Source organism: Aquarana catesbeiana, linkage group LG01 (assembly GCF_042186555.1).
Source record: "Aquarana catesbeiana isolate 2022-GZ linkage group LG01, ASM4218655v1, whole genome shotgun sequence".
In the NCBI taxonomy this organism is placed as follows: Eukaryota; Metazoa; Chordata; class Amphibia; order Anura; family Ranidae; genus Aquarana; species Aquarana catesbeiana.
Genome location: NC_133324.1, coordinates 688,945,416 through 688,965,844, shown reverse-complemented (window position 1 = coordinate 688,965,844; position 20,429 = coordinate 688,945,416). Strand labels below are relative to the sequence as shown.

The 20,429-nt window shown below is 43.3% G+C and overlaps 1 protein-coding gene across 1 annotated transcript in view; it reads right to left on the bottom strand.

The window, feature by feature from the left end:
- BLTP1 (bridge-like lipid transfer protein family member 1) overlaps nt 1-20,429 on the bottom strand; it is a gene marked incomplete in the record, with an annotated part of 561,636 nt that overhangs the window by 367,587 nt on the left and 173,620 nt on the right. The window contains 3 exon segments of the mRNA XM_073603515.1: nt 3,570-3,687; nt 6,905-6,996; nt 15,574-15,652. Coding sequence (XP_073459616.1) covers nt 3,570-3,687; nt 6,905-6,996; nt 15,574-15,652 — 289 coding nt within the window.

Genomic DNA, 20,429 nt, shown 5'->3' with positions numbered 1-20,429 from the left:
TATATATATTTTTTTTTTACACTTTTTTTTGTAACTAACTTTTATAACTGTAACCGGTTCCAGGTTCGGGTCTCTCAAAATGCGATGGCATCTTGGGAGACCCTGTGAAAGTGTGCCTAGTCTGTGGAATGCTGTACCCTACGCTAATACTCAACTAGTGCATGGTAGCGTTCAAAACATTCACCAATGCAAAGACCAGGATTGTCAGGACAGGAGGGACAATAATAGCGGGTGTCATGCCTATATCCGCGCTTGCTGCAGACACGACAGCTTTTTTGGGGGTTCGTTGGGTAGGGGTACTCGGGAGGACATAAAGAAAATGCCTCTCATGCAGCCGACTGCATTTGGTTGGGGATGTGAATGGGGGAAGTACGGGTGCTGCAGAAGTGGTGGGTTCCCAATTAGGATTGGCGAATGCAGCAGGAAGGGCACTATGGGCACGACGGGCCTGTGTTTATCTTCTTGGTGGCAGCGGGACACTATTTGTGCTTGCCACCTCACCAGCTTGAACTGCACTTATGGGACTCGCCACGTCACCAAGTGTTACTTCAGCGCTGGTTTGACTACGACCGGGGTATACTAGGCCGCTGGTGCTTGCCAGTTCAATAAAAAGCTTCCAAAAAAACTGTTAGCGATCGCAGGGATCAGGCCTGACTCTGCAAACGCTGCAGTTATGCGTTTAGTGTTTTGTAAGTGACAGTGATCGATCGATACTTCACTTGGGTGGGCTGGGCTGGGCCGGGCGGAGGGGCAAAACGCAGGTGCTAGCAGGTATCTGGGCTGATCCCGCTAACACTGCGTTTTTGGGAACCCTAAACTGCTGGGGACGCTAGTATAGATCTGATCGGATCAGATATTGATCCGTTCAGATACTATACCACTAAAGGAGGCGTATGCTGCGTGCGTGGGTGTTAGTGGTACTGGCGCTAACCTGACACTGCCTGGGGCCGGTGCTTGCTAGTTCACCAAAATGCTACCAAAAAAACTGTTAGCGATCGCAGGGATCAGGCCTGACTCTGCGAACGCTGCAGTTATGCGTTTAGTGCCTTGTAAGTGACAGTGATCGATCGATACTGCACTTGGGTGGGCTGGGCTGGGCCAGGCGGAGGGGCACAACGCAGGTGCTAGCAGGTATCTGGGCTGATCTCGCTAACACTGCGTTTTTGGGAACCCTAAACTGCTGGGGACGCTAGTATAGATCTGATCGGACCAGATATTGATCCGTTCAGATACTATACCACTAAGGGAGGTGTACGGTGCGTGGGTGTCAGTGGTACTGGCGCTAACCTGACGCTGCCTGGGGCTGGTGCTTGCCAGCTCACCAAAATGCTACCAAAAAAACTGTTAGCGATCGCAGGGATCAGGCCTGACTCTGCGAACGCTGCAGTTATGCGTTTAGTGTTTTGTAAGTGACAGTGATCAATCGATACTGCACTTGGGTGGGCCGGGCGGAGGGACAAAACGCAGGTGCTAGCAGGTATCTGGGCTGATCCCGCTAACACTGCGTTTTTGGGAACCCTAAACGGCTGGGGACGCTAGTATAGATCTGATCGGATCAGATATTGATCCGTACAGATACTATACCACTAAGGGAGGCGTATGCTGCGTGCGTGGGTGTTAGCGGTACTGGCGCTAATCTGACGCTGCCTGGGGCGACGCATATCACCGCCGGGCGACCGGGGGGCTAAACCTTTATTCGGTAATAAACGGCGGGTGCCCTGACACTATAAAAAATAAACAAACTAACCAGCGTCACCCGTAACAGTTATACGGTGATCAGTGGTGAAAGGGTTAACTAGGGGGCAATCAAGGGGTTAAAACATTTATTAGGTAGTATATGGGGGTCCCTGTCGCTATAAAACGCTGACGGCGAACCTAAATATTTACCTCACTAACTAGCGTCACCAGCGACACTAATACAGCGATCAGAAAAATGATCGCTTAGTGACACTGTTGACAGGGGGTGATCAAGGGGTTAAAACTTTATTAGGGGGGGTTAGGGGGGTACCCTAGACCTAAAGGGGGCTAATACTCACTGTCCCAACACTGTAACTGTCACAAACTGACACCAATGCAGTAATCAGAAAAAAAAAAAAAAAAAACTGCTGGTGTCAGTTTGTGACAGGGAGGGGGGGGGTGATTAGGGGATGATCGGGGGGGGGGATCGGGGTGTTTTGTGTGCCTGGCATGTTCTACTGTGTTGTGTAGTGTTGGTGCACTCACATACCAGTCTTCTCTCCTCGGCGCTGCAACGGAATACCGAGCCGAGGAGAGATGACATCATTTCCTTTGCTGCTGTTTAGCATACAGCAGCAAAGGAAGTAATCTGATTGGCCGGCGGCGATCGCGAGGGGGGGGCCACGAACAGATGGCCTCCCCCTCACCTCCGATCGCCGGGGGACAAAACGGGACCGCCTCGGGCACCGGGGGGGGGGTCCGATCGGACCCCCCACCCGCGGGAGGCAAATCACGTACATGTACGTGATTTTGCCTGCCCGTGCCGCCTTGCCGACGTAAATCGGCGTGAGGCGGTCCTTAAGTGGTTAAGTGATACAGAAAATTTTTTACATTTAAACATTTATTAAACAAAACAAACCTCCAATCAGTTCACTTGTATGTAGAATTTAGATTAAAAAAAAAAACTCTTTTAAATATTAAATACACAAAAACAGGTAATCAAAACTTCTGGATGAAAAAAATGGGCTAACTTTACTGCTTAGTTTTTTTTTAAATTTATTAGTGTATTTTTAAAAAAAAAAATTGCATTTGAAAGACCGCTGCGCAAATACCGTGTGACATAAAATATTGCAACAACCGCTATTTTATTCCCTAGGGTCTCTGCTAAAAAAAATATATATATATATATAATGTTTGGGGGTTCTAAGTGATTTTCTAGCAGAAAATACAGGATTTTTACTTGTAAGCAACAAATGTCAGAAAAGATTTAGTCTTTAAATGGTTAAACTGAGAGCTTCTACACACAGAGTTTAGTCCATTCAAAAGTGTAAACATTGTATCCTTCAGGTTCTTTTTATCAGATTTGGCAGGCTGCCCAGAGGAGAGAAGTCCTTCACAGTTTTCAGGCAACTTGTATTGACTTCTATTACAGAAGTCTTTTGCAAGTCATGCTGAAGCTATATCGGCTTTTTTTATCAGCACAATCCGCCAATGCCGATTAAGTAAAAAACACCAAATATCGGCCGAAATATCGGTCGACCTCTAGTATGAAGCTTAGACACATTGCAGTGTAGAACTCAAGCTCATAGTGACCTACATATTTTTATATGGCGGACACTGTTAAGTAAGCGTATTCATTTGTAAAATACAGAGGAGGAGGATGTGCTGGAGACTTAGCTAGCACTTTAAGCTGGATACTTTTGAAAGTTTGTGGCATGTACAACATCTTAAATATACTGGTTGCCATCAAGCGGCTGAAAAAAAGTTGTAGGAACTACCACTATCCCACTTTATTACCATAAAGCAGCAACTTTACAAGAGTGCAAATTACAGGCTATAACAAAAAATCTGTCAGTGATCTTGGTAATGCTATACCAAATCATGTTACTTACCTGTGAAAAAGCCTTTTTGAGCAAATATAAAGTGGTATGTTGCCTTGTACACTTCAAGTTCACATTGCCATGATTGGGGCATATTCCACACCCGAGGGTAACTAGCATTTATATGAAACTAAGGGGAGAGAAATAAGACACACACTATAATAAACAGATGTAAAGAAAAAGAAATAAACTAGCTAGAACATTGATGGGACTCATTTTTGCCATTCTTGGTGCGCAAGTCCTGAAAATTAATCACTGGCATTAACAAAAGAAATCTTACATTATTTAACTCTTTAGGACCAAATAACGCATACAATATCTTAATCATGTGTGTATACTGATTCTTAAGGGCTCATTCACACTACATACGCATAAAAACTCATGAAGTAAATGCACAGAACTGATATGATGAAATAGGTGTTTATATGCATTTTATGCATGTATGAGTGTTTATTTACACACACTGACATGTGAACAGTGCACATAGAAAAATATATTCTGTCTGTCCTTGCAGAGACCTGCATTCTTCTATAGTGCAGAAAACACAGGTTTCTGCACATAATGTGAACAAGCCTTTAAAGTGGTTTTAAAGGCATAAGGCTTTTTTTTTTTTTCACTTTAATGCATTGTCTGCATTAAAACTGGCTCCTCTTTCGATCCAGCGCTGTGCCAGTCTGCAGCAGCGCTGCTCTCCTTTTTTTTAAAGGACATAGCGGCAGCAGAGGGAGTCATTGGCTCCTGCTGCTGTCACTCAAAACCTGTGTGGAGAAAGCAGGGGCGGGGCCAAAGCAAGCTGTGTGGGTCACACAGCCTGGCTCAGGAGCGTGCCCACACGAGTGCCCCTGTAGCAAAAATATGTCTTTACAACCGCTTTAATATTTGTAAAGATTTATAAACATTTGCACAGGAAGAAAATATAGTGAATCTAGAACTCACATGACTGTTGGATTAAACATTGTATTCAGTCTGGGACAACTACACCCAGAAGAATTATGTTTGTTGATTTGTGTACAATAAACATATTCTCTTTTTTAATTATATTGAATATTTCCATCTTGAGATCCCAGGCTGAGCTCATTTAGATAAAATTTTAGTTTTACATTACTAGAATATCCACATAAAACCATTCTCAATACCACACCAAACAGAAGCAAGCGGGTCTGTCTTATGCCCCGTACACACGGTCGGATTTTCTGACGGGAAATGTTCGATGGGAGCTTGTTGTCGGCAATTCCGACTGTGTGTAGGCTCCATCGGACATTTTCCGATCTGGAACTCAAATTTTCCGACAACAAAATCCGTTGTCGTAAATTCCGATCATGTGTACACAATTCCGACGCACAAAGTTCCACGCATGCTCGGAATCAAGCAGAAAAGCCGCACTGGCTATTGAACTTAATTTTTCTCGGCTCGTCGTACATGTTGTTTGTCACCGCGTTCTTGACGTTCGGAATTTCCAACAAGATTTGTAAGACCGTGTGTATGCAAGACTTGAGCCAACATCCGTCGGAAAAAATCTATGAATTTTGTTGTCGGAATGTCCGATCGTGTGTATGGGGCATTACTGTGCCACCACAGTCTTAGCTAAAACACATTCACACATCCAAATATAATTCCCCAACCATTTTAACTGGTCTCTCCTGATTTGAAGGAACAAAGATGCTCCTTATAGGTGAACTTCACATAAAAGTGAAAGTTCCAATCATCCTCCTCCTTCCCCCTCCTGTACTATTATTGACAGGGACCCAGATAAACACAGGGAACTGCTTAACCGCTTGGCATCCGCGCTATAGCCGAATGACGGCTACAGCGCGGACCTACATTCCCGGGAGGACGTCATATGACGTCCTCCCCTGTGCACGCTCCCTGCGCGCGCCCTGCAGGGCGCGCGCCGGGCGCGTTGTGATCACCGAGTCACTGAGACTCGGCTGATCACCGATCTATGTAAGGGGCTGGTCCCGGCCCCTTACCATGTGATCAGCTGTCAGCCAATGACAGCTGATCACATGATGTAAACAAAAGATCGGTAATCGGTTTTTTTTTTTACTCACGCTGACAGCGCGAGTAGAAAAAAAAGCCGATCACCGGATCGGATGTGAGGGACATCGGTCCCCAAGTGGAAGAGGCACATCTGCCTCATCAGTGCCCAATAAAAGTGCCACCTAATAGTGCCCACAGTGCCACCTAATAGTGCCCACAGTGCCACCTAACAGTGCCCACAGTGCCACCTAACAGTGCCCACAGTGCCACCTAACAGTGCCCACAAGTACCACCTAACAGTGCCCACAAGTACCACCTATCAGTGCCCACAAGTACCACCTATCAATGCCCACCTGTAGTGCCAATCAGTGCCACCTGCCAGTGCTGCCCATCACTGCCACCCATCAGTGCCCATCACTGCCACCCATCAGTGCCCATCACTGCCGCCTATCAGTGCCCATCACTGCCGCCTCATCAGCGTACATCAATGAAGGAAAAAAATTACCCGTTTAAAATTTTTTAAAACAAAATATAAAAAAATAAACTTTTTTTTAAAAAAAAATTCAGTTTTTTACATTTTTTTAATAAAAAGTAAAAACCGCAGAGGTGATCAAATACCACCAAAAGAAAGCTCTATTTGTGGTGAAAAAATGATAAAAATTTCATTTGGGTACAGTGTTGTATGACCGCGCAATTGTCATTCAAAGTGCGTCAGCGCCCAAAGCTGAAAATTGGTCTGGATAGGAGGGGGGTTTAAGTGCCCGGTAAGCAAGTGGTTAAAGCTCCACTGGATTGACCGGAAGCTTCAAACCCAGCCGGGTGAAGCCCCCAAGGGCTTGTCTCACCTGATTTTTAGCTGTGAAGAAAGAAAATATGGAGGCACACACAACTCCTCTACCATTATTGACAGTTTGTTAATATATTTTCTTGGAGTGGGTACTTTTTATTGACAGATACCCGTTCCCACCTAAATTGCAGAAGTATGAACAAGTGACATGTCACAGGAGGCTGCAGAACCAGTCACTCATGTACATTGGGGAGCCAGCTGCAAAACAGTAGGCCGTCTCAGCTAGCTTCCCACAGTCAAGTTAGCGGCGTTAGGGGATTCGAACACCTGCAAGGAACCGATCTGGGTGAAAATGGCACTGGACTCCTGGGCTGTGAAGTGTCTCTTTATTAAAAGTCAGCAGCTACAGTGTTTGTAGCTGCTGACTGTGGCTGTAGTTCCTCTTTAATTTATTTATAATGGAAAGTCACCTAAGCAAACTTGTTCTTTCCCATATCACTTATGATACTAGGTGGGGCAGAAATAAATATATACATTAACAATATAACACAAATAATAGTTAAATCTAACGCAAACTTACTGCAAGCATTTCAGCTTCAAGAAGAGACCGGAACTGCATACTAGTTGTGGTATCAACATGTAACAACTGTCCTTTAATTGTTGGAGAATAACCTAAAAACAAACGAAAGAAAATATAATGTTACGTAACAAGAAAAAACACATTGATGAAAAGAAAAAAAAATTACAATAACAACCAAAAGCCAAAGTAGGAATATCTGTCAGGCTTTTTTATTTTATATATTTTTATTCAATTTTAACTCTCAATAAAATTCCATATTTGAAGCAAAATCCTTATCATCCAATCCAACAATATTTCCAATTGACTTTCATAGTTCTAACAAAGGGAAGAGAATGACACCGCTCCCTAATTCCTCCCAACTCAGTGCTATGGATTCCCAGTTTCTAACAATCAAGGCAATGGTATTCTGATTCCTCAAAACCCAAGATGCATTTAGTAAGCAGCCACTTAAAAACAATACAATAAAAACAAAAGATAAAACAATTTATCACCGATTGACTAATCAATCTAATCAATCTATTTTAAAAAAATCTTATCGAAGCGGCGCTCCTGTCAAATATGGCATATTGACTGGCTGGCATATATAATTGCACACATGTGATGAAAATGACTACACAGTAAAGATATCAGTAGCTGGCAGATAAAACAGTAGATGAATAAAAGAAAAATAGAGTGCTTCGTGAGTTTAATCAGTGGATATAGGGGGAAACTGCCAGAGAATGCACCAATCACCGCAATCTTCCACACCGTGCTCCACACATCCCTCTGGGGTTCAAACTCACCAAAATGTTGAATAAAACAGGCTTCAACAATATCTGCAATATCCCGCTACCATACACGACCTTGATCTCCCAGGAGGAACAGCTCAGAGGATCAGGACATCCAGGGATATAAGGAGAAATAAACTCCACATAGAGCAGTTTCGTTTTAAGATTTTATTGTGTATCATCCAGTTTAATGTTTTTACCATTAAACTGCATGCTACACAATAAAATCTTAAAACGAAACTGCTCTATGTGGAGTTTATTTCTTCTTATATCAATGGATGTCTGTTTTATTCAACATTTTGGTGAGTTTGAACCCCAGAGGGGTGTGTGGAGCACACTGACTTTCATAGTTACCCTCAAGTTTTCTACATCCTAAAATAGCTCTATAGATAATGTCAGTTGATGTTGTATTTTCCGCTCTCTAAAGTGCAGGTTCACCTTTACATTAAATCTGTATGGTGAACTTACACTGGACCCCCCCCGATCCTGCTAACCTGGAGTCTGGCAATCCCCCGCACTGACAGCTCGTATTCCCGCTGTAACGGTCCGGGGATTTGAAATCCCTGCGACTTTCTGCTTTCTCTCCTCTTCACCTACGGTGACAGGACTGGCTACGCGGGTTCTGATTGGTCAGCGCCACCCATGTGACAGCGCCAACCAATTAGAATGCTCCTAAACGTACCTCCTGACGAGGTACATTTTGGAGATTAAGCTGCGGGGGATTTCTAAGCCCCGGACAATGAGTCGGTGACCCAATGTGTCAGTGTGGGTGATCACTGCTGTGACGGGAGGGCCTGTGGAACCCAGAATCCCTTGGAAAGGTTGGGAAACCCTTGTTTCAGCTCCCCATGCATCTCTTATGTCCAAGTCACCCTGTGCCAGACTGAGAAAATATATCTTGGATTATTTAATATGGGACAGTAATATTTATCCACAATATCTCCTAGGATATATGTAAAGACTATTCTTGGTTTGTTCGATTCTGAACTCAACATGTTAGTTGAGAGAGCTGATCACATTGGCCTCTGTACAATGTAGGAGACGGGCCGACTCCTGCTGGAGCTCCTGCTATTGTGTGAAGGTGTCCTGTGTTTATACTTATGATAATGTATAATCTACTGTGTGAAGCTCGGTGACAACAAGTCTGACCTTTAGTGAAATCCTCATCATAACAATGCTCAGGAGGGCACAGAGTCACATCGGCTGCTTTAAGGGATTAGTTAATTAGCTCATGTTAATTAGGTTTCTGGTTACAGGTGTATTGTTAGAGTAATGTGAGCAGGAGGGGGGAACCTTCTCTTCTACTGTATATAAGACTTGTATTTTGGTTCTAATAAACAGTCCATGTTCAGCAACTAAACAAGGATTGTCTTGTTTTGTGCTTGTGAGCAGTTGGAATATCTGATATCTATATTCAGACTGGGAGGAAGTAGTATATGCAAATACACTCAAGCGGAGTGTGGGACGTTTCGTTACATTGGTGGCAAGCAGTGGGACGCTTCCTGCAGTCTGGTACATCCAAACTTTCACCTGGTTCCAAGGTCCAGATAGCAGGAGAGGAGAGGTACAGATACCAGCCACCATGGAAGAGGAATTTAGGAGGAGGTTGTGAGAGATGCAGATACAGCACAGAGGACCAGTATCAGAGCAGGTCCTGCTTGGAAGGTTTGATTCTATCCGCTGCGAACTCTGGAAGGAAGAGCTACCTCGTGAGCAGCGACACCAGGGAAAAGTTCTCCCCTCCACCCAGGACAGTATGGATTGCGAGTGCTGTTTTGGGAGAAAAACCGCACAAGGAGCAGACAGCTGAATTAAGCAGGCTGGTCTGGGCAGAGATGCGGCTGGATGAGAGCTACAGAGCCCTCTGGTGGCATGTATCCCAAGCATATCCTTGGATAGCAGATGACAGCCCAATGGAAAGATTTGGCTACGGCGGCCTGGGACTGTTGTATGTGAAGCCGACAGGGGACCCTAACTTTGGGAATGATTTGGAGTGGCGGTTGGACGAAATCATGGATTTCAGAGAAGGGCTACTGAACGTCTCGGAAGTGCACTGGAAGATATAGAGTTTCTGGCCGTTCAGGAATGGGAGCTGGAGATCGCCTACAGATGGCTGCTAGACTCTGCACAGCGCCAGGGCTGGGCTCCCTTTGCCTGGGACTATCAGGAAATACCAGTTCACCACTCTGAAATCCTGGCTGAAGAGTTGGCAATGTGGCAGAGTAACAGTGTGCTTTGCCAACCTGCCCCCGCAGCTATGGACGCGGAGGTCTTATGGCGGATGCAGCAAGTGCTAACTGACCTTGATGATCCTGTTTCTGCATGGGATGATCTTGGATGGAGGAATGTGCCTGTCCAGCAGCATGCCAGAGAATCGGCAGTGGAAAATCTGGAGATTGCCATCCCCAAAGCTGAAGCACTGACAAGAGGACAGAGCTCTGCTAACCTCTGCCCAGCACCGATAGCATCTTCTGGGTTCCACAGACAGGAGATGGTGAAACTCTATAACCAGGCACCAGTTGCAGAGACAGGGGATTTGATAGACTTTTCTGCTGAGGAAGAACAACCTGAAGAGCTGGTATCAGGGCCAAACTTCACTGTGCTCTGCCCAGCACCAACAGCAGTATCTGTGGCGTTGCAAGGAACTTCCCCAGCTGAAGCGCTGGTCACCGGACAGAGGGTCCAAGACCTCTGCCCCACACCTGTGGCAGTTCCGGAGACTCAGGGTGAGAAGATGGCGATCACTTCCCAGCAGCAGATACAGGGGGAGAAGGGAGAGGTGGTGTTCGTTGTCCCTCCTCAACAGTCAGCCAGGGTGGAGAAAGCGGTCTTTCCTCCCCAGCAAAGATCCATGCACCTGGGAGACAATACCATAGACATATCGTCCCAGCAGCCAGATGAGGGAACGGAAAAGGAAGCAGCCAGCTCACCTCCCCAATGGCAGCTACACAGTTTGGGATTGGAGGAATCCAGCCTCCTGCCCCAACAATTAGCCGAAGAGGATGATGTGGAGTCCCCAGCACAAGTGCTGGAAACAGGGCAGATTGCTATCAAACTCTGCCCAGCACTGGCAGCAACTGTGGAGTTCCAGGGAGGCGGGGCAGTCGGCTCATCTCTCCAGCCACAGATTACAGAATGTATGGACTTAATGGACTGTTTATCAGAGGATGTTATAGATTATGCATCACCTGCTCAAGTGCTGACAGGAGGACAGAGTACTGCAGACCCTTGCTCTACACCCGTGGCAGTTTCGGAGGCCCGAGGTGAGAAGGTGATGGTTCCTCTTTCCCAGTGGATTTCAGAGATGCAGCGAGGAGAAGCAGACATTTCCCCTCCCCAACAAGGGTTCGTGCACCTGGGAGACAATACCAGTCAAAGGGAGTTCCAACAGCAGACGGCGCCTCAGAATGATGACACCAACCCAGCTGAAGCGCTGGCAACCGGACAGAGGGTCCAAGACCTCTGCCCCACACCTGCGGCAGTTCTGTAGGCCCAGGGTGAGTAGGTGGCGGTCACTCCCGAGCAGCAGATCAGAACCCAAGGAGAGAATGCAATCGGCACCTCACAACTGCAGCTTGATCTGGTTTCGGTGGATGGGCCTGCTGTCTCCCCTAGCATAAACCCAGCAGAAATGCTGGCAACCGGGCAGAGTGCTACCAACCTCTGCCCAGCACCGGCAACAACTATAGAGTTCCAGGGAGCTGGGGCAGTCGGCCTCTCTCCCCAAAAGTTAGCCGGAGCAGACTGTGTGGAGTTTCCAGGAGTGCTGCTGGCCTCTGCCCTCAACTAACAGAGGTGTAAAGGTGGATGGGACTTCAGTCTCCACCTGTATACCCCAGGGATGCTGGGCAGTCGGCCCAGATGCCCAACAGCATGATGGACTGAGCCCAGCCACCCTGTCTTCTCTCATGCGGTTAAAGGGACTCCAGGGGGAAGGACCAGTCCGCACTTCCCCCCAGCAGTGGGTATGTTCTATAAGAGAGGCAGAAGTTGGCTGGGTGAGTAATGCTCTGTTTGGAACAATTTGTTTGGAGTACTGTGTGGGTACAGGCATTAGAGGACTGAAACTATGGGCTAACTTCGGAGTCAACCCATCTGGGGTCTCCTCCTGTGTTAGTCTTCTGCCGAAAGGCTGGGAAACCCTTGTTTCAGCTCCCCATGCACCTCTTATATCTAAGTCACCCTGTGCCATCCAAAATAGATCTTGGATTACTTAAAATGGTACAGTAATATTTATCCACAATATCTCCCAGGATATATGTAAAGAATATTCTAGGTTTGTTTGATTCTGAACTCAACATGTTAGTTGAGAGAGCTGATCACATTGGCCTCTGTACAATGTAGGAGACGGGACAACTCCTACTGGAGCTCCTGCTATTGTGTGAAGGTGTCCTGTGTTTATACTTATGATAATGTATAATCTACTGTGTGAAGCTCGGTGACAACAAGTCTGACCTTTAGTGAAATCCTCAATCATAACAATGCTCAGGAGGGCACAGAGTCACATCGGCTGCTTTAAGGGATTCGTTAATTAGCTCATGTTAATTAGGTTTCTGGTTACAGGTGTATTGTTAGAGTAATATGAGCAGGAGGGGGGACCTCCTCTTCTACTGTATATAAGACTTGTATTTTGGTTCTAATAAACAGTCCATGTTCCGCAACTAAACAAGGATCGTCTTGTTTTGTGCTTGTGAGCGGTTGTAATACCTGATATCTATATTCAGACTGGGAGGAAGTGGTATATGATGAAAGCACTCAAGAGGAGTGTGGGACGTTTCGTTACAGCTGCACTCCAGGTCAGCCGGACCGGGGGGGGTTGAGGCATCCTGTGTAAGTTCACCTAACTGATTTTTCTGTGAACTTACCCTTTAAGTCTATATAACCATAGATTCCATAAGCTCCACATCTTCAATTCTGGCATAGAGATCTGAAAGTGTCGGGGGATGTCGCTTTTTCCAGTGAAGGGCCACTAAACACCTAGCCACTGTGAGTGGACAATTTTTTTGCTAAACCGGGGAGTTTAGGAGGAAGAAGGCCCAGTAGAAACAGCCTAGGGGAGAAGGGAATCTCTACTTCAAACAGCCGATGGAGAAGCCCCTGTACCGAGCGCCAATAGGGCTGAAGAGATAGGCAGTTCCAGTAAATATGGAGTAGCGTGCCCCGGTCTTGAAGATATCTCCAGCAGCGGCCCAAAGCTCATGGGTATATGGCGTGTAGGCGAGATGGTGTTATGTACCAACAAAAAAGCACCTTATTAGTGTTCCCTTTATAAAGTGTACATATAGACCATATAGTTCTCCATTGTTCAGGAGACAATTCCTAAGTCTATAACCCTCTATATTTTGAACCCTTCCATTCTGAATAGAAAATCCACACCACAAAAAAAAAAAAAAAAAACACACACACACACAAGTATCATCGTCTAAGAAAAGACTGTAGTCTCTGATCTAGAGATCAGATTTTACTGCGGGTGAGTGTCGGCTGAAGGCTAAGCGATGTGACTCTACGTTGCTTAGCACATGCACACTGGTGCGCACCCTGGTGCTCAATACCCAGTCACTGTGAGTGGCCAGGGTATCATATGGTTGCTATGACCAATCATAGCATTTACGTGATTACATATAAGCAAAATAGTCATGAATAGCCTCCATTGAGGACTGCTTGATTACAATTGTAATTGGCCCATAGCTATCACAGGGTACCTGGGCCAATCACAGATCACAATAGTAAGCAAGCTGTCATGAATAAATGGCATTTATGACAGTTAAAACTACTGCTTATAACAGTGATCACCATTGTTATAAGCAATAATAGTGTAAAAAAATTCCCAGATCACTCCCCAGAGAAGCACAGTGTCACTATGGTGGCTTTGAGCTACTCTGATGACAGAATGCAAAAATGCAATAGCAAAAAAAAAAATTTCAAATTTTAGAAAAAAAAAATTTTTTATAAATAAATATGAAAACAAAAAAAAAAAACTAATTTAAATGTATTTCTTCTTAAAAAAATTTCCCTTTTACAAAATACTTTGCAAAAAAGGGGAAATTTGGGGAGTACAGTAATTGTACTGTCCTGGCCTTTATGGGGCCTCAAGAAATGAGATCAGTATATCAGGATTGATCAGTTTTCAAATATATATACCATAGTTTGTAGACTCTATAAACTTTCACCTAGACTAAATAATATACATGTATTTGGGATATATGTAAATGTAGCAGACTATATTTTAGGCTTAAACTTATGGAGAAAAATTATTTATTTTGTTTATGCATTTTTTTCTGTGTTTTTTTCACTTATATAGCAATTAAATACCATCGAAAGAAAGCTCTATTTGTATGAAAAATATGATAAAAACGTAATTTGCATACAGTGTTGCATGAACGGGTAATCACCAGTTAACCACTTGCTGACTGCCCTATAGCAGTTTTCCTGCTACAGGGCGGACGCTGTGCACAGGATCATGTATATCAGGGGCACAGGGGGGCCCTCCTCCATCCTTCCTCCCAGTCTACATATAGGGCGCAAGACACATGGATTCCAATTGGGGGGGGGGGGGTGTTTGAAGCACATGATTAGAGCTAGAGGCTCTAATAGACTTTAAAAAAAGGGTGGTCTCAGTACTGCACTCCGAGCCCACCCAGTTGTGTGACAATAGCGAATAAATACTCACAATTTTCACGCTGAATCTCATCTCTGCTAATCAGGAAGTGGGTCATGAGACCCGTTTGCCGACTGGCCAAAACACCAGGTGATCCTATTGAACGCCTAGGAGGAGGAGAGAGGAGAGCACGGCCGGAGGAGAATACCGACCGACCCACCAGATTCCACTGTGACCATGGACAGCGGCTCAGCCAGGGAGGGGAGATCATCCCGGGCAGGTAAAGAGCCTGTGCGTCTTGCGGACCAATCAATATACGCTTATTGGGATTTTTTTTTACCAAAAATATGTAGCAGAATACATATTGGCATAAATTGATGAAGAAATTCGATCTTCTACATTTTGCCAAGATATGCCTTGGCAAAATGTCACAGATAAAAAATTGTATTTAAAGAAGGGACTGTATAAAGATGAAAGTGTTACTTAATTTTAACAGTCATGTACTGAGGAACTGCAATGCATTCACAAACCTATTTTGCACATTATGACTGTAAACAAAATGTGCTACATTAGAAAACAATGGGGGTTATTTACGATAGGCAAATCCACTTTGCACTACAAGTGCAAAGTGCACTTGAAATTGCACTGAAAGTACACTTAGAAGTGCAGTCGCTGTAAATCTGAGGGGTAGATCTGAAATGAGTGGAAGCTCTGCTGATTTTATCATCCAATCATGTGCAAGCTAAAATGCTGTTTTTTAATTTCCTTGCATGTCCCCCTCGGATCTACAGCGACTACACTTCCAAGTGCACTTTCAGTGCAATTTCAAGTGCACTTTGCACTTGACTTTCATATATAACCCCCATTGTTTTCTTTATCAGAGCTTAGCTGGAAAATACTAGGCAGACATAGATTTAAAAAATTAAATGCTACACTATCATGAAGCTTGCCTGGTTTGTTGTTTGTAATGGCTATTAAAATTTGCATGGCGTCCAAGCAAAGACACATAAATTCAAAATTCAAAAACAGCTTGTCAACTTGTTTATTGCATAGACTATTTTTTAACATCCCTGACAGAGGAGTAATTGCAACGTGCAATAGAGGCACAACTTATTCTGCAGAGAAATGGGCGTCACAAAGAAACATTTTCTAAGCAAATATTACATGACTAAGCATTAGAGACGATCTGAAAATGATGTGTTGTCCAGTATGCTGTAGGGAAGACTAGTTTCATTACATCTAACAGCTTGTGTGTTATGAAGGTTACTGTGGTTTCGCACCAATATGCTCGGAAAATCTCTTACCATTTTCTGTGACAGTCACGGGAATGTTCACTTCCAAATAAGATCCTGCCCACACATTCACATGCACAGCATTTGTCTCCTGTAGAAGAAAGTGCATGTTAACTAATGAAAACTCTACTAGAAGAAAATGTTCCCATATGGCAGTACAATGTGCATCTACATGTGGATGTTACTTCAGCCCTGGCTTTTTCTTAACCACTTGAATCTCAGCACCTTTACCCTATGTTAACCCCATTGAGTCCCAGGTCTTTTTTTCAGGTTTTTCAAATGTGCTAAATTTCCTACATTGTTTTGCATTCAGGTTAGCCAATCTTGATATTATTTTTTGGGGGCAGATAGTATTTTCTTTTGATACTTTAAATGGGGTTGATTTACTAAAACCGGAGAGTGCAAAATATGGTGCAGTTCTGTATGGTAGCCAATCAGCTTCTAACTTCAGCTTGTTCAATTAGGCTTTGACAAAATATGCCTGGAAGCTGATTGGTTTATAAGCAGATCTGCACCAGACTTTGAACTCTCCAGTTTTAGTAATTGAACCCCAGTGCGTTTTTTTTTTTTTTTTAATAAATGCATTTTTTAAAGGATAGGCTCACCTTACCAAAAAAAAAAAAAATATATAGAAGAATTAATGAACTCCGAACATGTTTGCAACCCATTCAAACTGCAAGTCTGTCTGCCAAGGTGGAACTCCACATAGCTGCTCTGTTTTCAAAAAGTGACAGTGGATGCGGGGAGAAGATCCCCCATCGACTGGCAATTGGAGGCGAGTTCATAGGCGCATATTACCTCCTAAATATGGGTGTAATATTTAACATGTTCCTAAAGGTGAACCTATCCTTTAATTTGTCTTGAATCAAACAATACAAAAGTTGCAATTTTTTTCCAGGTTATGGTGAAAATATATGGTGTGGAAACAACTGTGTATATGTTAGATTTTATTTCTGAACCTTTTTTCACACTATGAAATTACCTCAAAGGTCCTATCTTCAAAAATATATAAGACCCCAAAAATTGCACCACGTTGAACAGAAAACAGTTTGAACTGTAATGCCCCGTGCACACGGTCGGAATTTCCGACAACAAATGTTGCATGTGAGCTTGTTGTCGGAAATTCCGACCGTGTGTATGCTCCATCAGACATTTGCCGTCGGAATTTCCGACGACAAATGTTTGAGAGCTGGTTCTCAAATTTTCTGACAACAAAATTTGTTGTCGGAAATTCCCATCGTGTGTACACAATTCCGACGCACCTAAGTCCACGCATTCTCGGAATCAAGCAGCAGAGCTGCACTGCCTATTGAACTTCTTTTTTCTCAGCTCGTCATACGTGTTGTACATCACCGCGTTCTTGACGTTCGGAATTTCCGACAAGATTTGTGTGACCATGTGTATGCAAGACAAGTTTGAGCCAACATCTGTCAGAAAAAAATCCACGGTTTTGTTGTCGGAATGTCCGATCGTCTGTATGCGGCATTAGACTTTAAATGTTTTGAACATTTATTAGTCTTATTTCAGAGTTACCTGAAATAAAAACAAAACAAAATGTAAAAATGAAAAAAAAAAATTTAAAAATTTGTTTCTAGTTTTTTTTCCAATTTCTTATGTATATAACTAGGTACCGATGCTATAAAATACTTTATTCTGCTACTTCTATACATGAGAACACCATATAAATATGTCTTAATCCCTTGGTGGGAACATGGCAGGGGCTAGAAACAAGGGAGCGCAATCTGCCTATCAGTGTCTGAAAACTGGCATGTCTATTATAGGCCTCATGTACACTGCAGCTGCTAAACTGAAGTTTAGGAGCAGTTGGGCATTTTTTCAGCAGCCCCTGAACTCTACACTGCAGCTCAAAGAAGCTGCTCCTACAGGCTTTTGAGCTCCCTTTATTTCTGCCTGTAAACTCCCCTCCATATCAGCCAATATGTCCATGCACACTATGGCTTTTTCAGGAGTTTACAGGCATATGTTCTTACAGGCAAAAAACCCCCCCACAAAACTCATCTATTTAAAAGCGTTTGAGCAGAAAAGACGCCTAAGTGCCCTAAAACTAGTGAAAAAGCACAAAAAAGCATTAAAAAAGCTCAAAGAAGCTTAAAAACAAACAAAAAAAAATAGGAAAAATTAGCTGAGGGTAGGGGGTTTGTGGGAAAAAAATGCTTATGCTGAAAGAAGCTCAAAGGAGCTCAAAAAAATGTGCAAAAGAGCACAAAAAAGTACAAGCCTCTTCAATCTGAAATAAAGGCTCAAATGCCTGTAAAAGCAGCTTTTTCTTTTGAGCTGCAGTGTGCATGAGCCCTTATATGTACATGTACACTCAGTCATTTATAGTAGTTATGAGGCAGTTCAGGTTACAGCCATTTTTTTTTTAAAGCAGAAAAATCGTGTTCAGGACTATAGTTTACTGGCATTTCAAACGCCAAATGATTGTAACTGTGGTAAACCGCGTTTATGCACATTTGCGTTTATAAGTGTTTTTAAAGGGAAAAACATTTCTGATCATTTTTGAACATATACAAATTTTGAAAAAAAACCCACAAGTTTCACCACATGCTGTTGCCTGCATCAATGGATGAGTCCAGTAGCGATGAACTCTGATCCTCTCACGCAATTCTCTACGTTTTCGGAGCCTCAGCAACAGCAACATCAGGAGCATTTCCTCACACATGCTCATGATGGGATCCAGAGTGAAAACACAAAAAATAAGACCGCTATCTACAAGCACACTGCTCTCTCTTCTCTCACAGAATGGCTGAAATAATAAATAATTTACTTGTTTTTCATGGATTGTGGGCATTTGGAAGGGTCTCCTGAGGTTATCTTTAAAAAAATACTTCTAACCTCAAATGTTCATAACTGCTGCTAAAGTCCTATAAACTCAGTATGTAAAAGCTTTTAAACTGATGTTTTTCACTGTCGGTTTCCAGCTGTCAGTTTCCAGCATTCAGAAGAGGTTTTCAACTGCCCTGTGTACATGAGCCCCTACAGTGGCTGTGGAATATAAGGACCCCTGAAACTCCCCAAAATGGCAATTTAGACTCCATGTACACGGGACGCTGGGGCAAACACCTCTGAACGAACTTGAAACCGGCGTTTAGAAACTCCCATTTTGTCGCGTTTGCATGGCGCGCTTAGCGGCGTTTTACCGCGTTTGTGTTTAGAAGCGTTTATTAAGATAACCTCATAAGATCCTCCCCAAGCTCAAAAAACATTATTATTTAACTATTTCAGCCATTTTGACCAGAGTGAGTAGCAGCAGCAGAGAGAGCAGCTGTATACTTGTATTTGCCTCAATTTCTGTGCTTTTTTTTTTCAATGGCGCCCATAATGAGCATATGTGAGGAAATGTTCCTGACATTGCTCTTGATGAGGCTGGAACGACGTAGAAAATTGCGTGCGAGGTCCAGAGTCAGAGTTTGTCGCTATTAGACCCATCCATTGATTGCGCAGCGAATGACGGTAGGATATTTTTCCAACATATACGTACAGCTGCATACCTACCCCGACAAATTTTTTAATTTCACACGCATGTCCATTGCCACATTTGACCTTCTACTAGAAAAAGTATGACCCAGTCTGACACGCATGGACACCAACATGAGGAAGAGTGCGCCACCAGAGGAACGTCTGTTGGTGACGATAAGGTATGTGCATATATTTATATATATCTGTACATGTACAGATATATTATTTTTGCTTTTCCTTTATTTTTTGAAAGAAAAAAAATATTTTGTCTATTTCATGCAAAATTAAATGTTAACTCAATTTTTTATAATATATAACTTTTTTGGCAAATTTTTAAAATATTTTTAATAATTAAATATTAATTGACTAATATATTTATCTGTTTTTTTTCAGCTATATATATGATATTATTTTTGCTTTTTAATTACTTTAAAAAAAAAAAATATTTTGTCTATTTCATGCAAATTTAAACATTAATTTCATTTTTTATAATATATCAAGTCAGGGGTCAAGCTCCATGGTGGGGTCATCTTGGCCAAATCTGAACATATGGGTCAGTGTTCCATCAAAATTTGGATACAGCAATGCTAGTGGTGTATTGCATTGCATCAAGGGCTATATATGGTCTATGAATCATCACAAGTTATTAAAACATTTTAAACAATTTTTTATGTTTTTTCATCGTTTTCCATCTTTTTTTTTTGTATTTTCAGGTAAAAAATATAGGGTACCTTTAAAAAACGTTTATAAACGAAAACGCGCCTAAACGCCGGTTACCGCGTTTAGCGTCTGAAACCTGGAAATCTTCTGCGTCTGAACCCATGTTAAACACAACTGCCTAAAAACGGCAATAAATGAGACTGTGTATATGGTAACAATGAATGAGTTCAGGGGCAGTTGAAAAAAGCGTCCAACTGCCTCTGCATAGCATACTAGCTCATTATAAATTACTTACCTGAGATCGAAGCCCCCGCAGCAGTCCTCGTTCACCGCTCCGGCGGCTGACATCACTCCCAGGGGAAAAGCAGCTCCAGGGGCTATGATTGGCCGGAGCCGCGATGACGTCACTCCCGTGCATGTACACGTGAGCCGCCGGTAATGGCACAGTCTAACTGAAGCAACGGCACGTATGTGCCGTTGCTTCAGTTTGCTTAAGTGCGCATGTGCCGATGCCGTCGGCATAAGCAAATACAGGGATATCTCCTAAACCGTGCAGGTTTAGGAGATATCCTGGGTAGCTACAGGTAAGCCTTATTATAAGCTTACCTGTAGTATAAAGTGGTTGCAAAGGGTTTACAACCACTTTAAAAACTCCAATGTTTCAGAATGTACTTGGCAGCAAAATTTGGAAAGATATTTAAATACAATTTTTTTTTAACAAAAGCGTA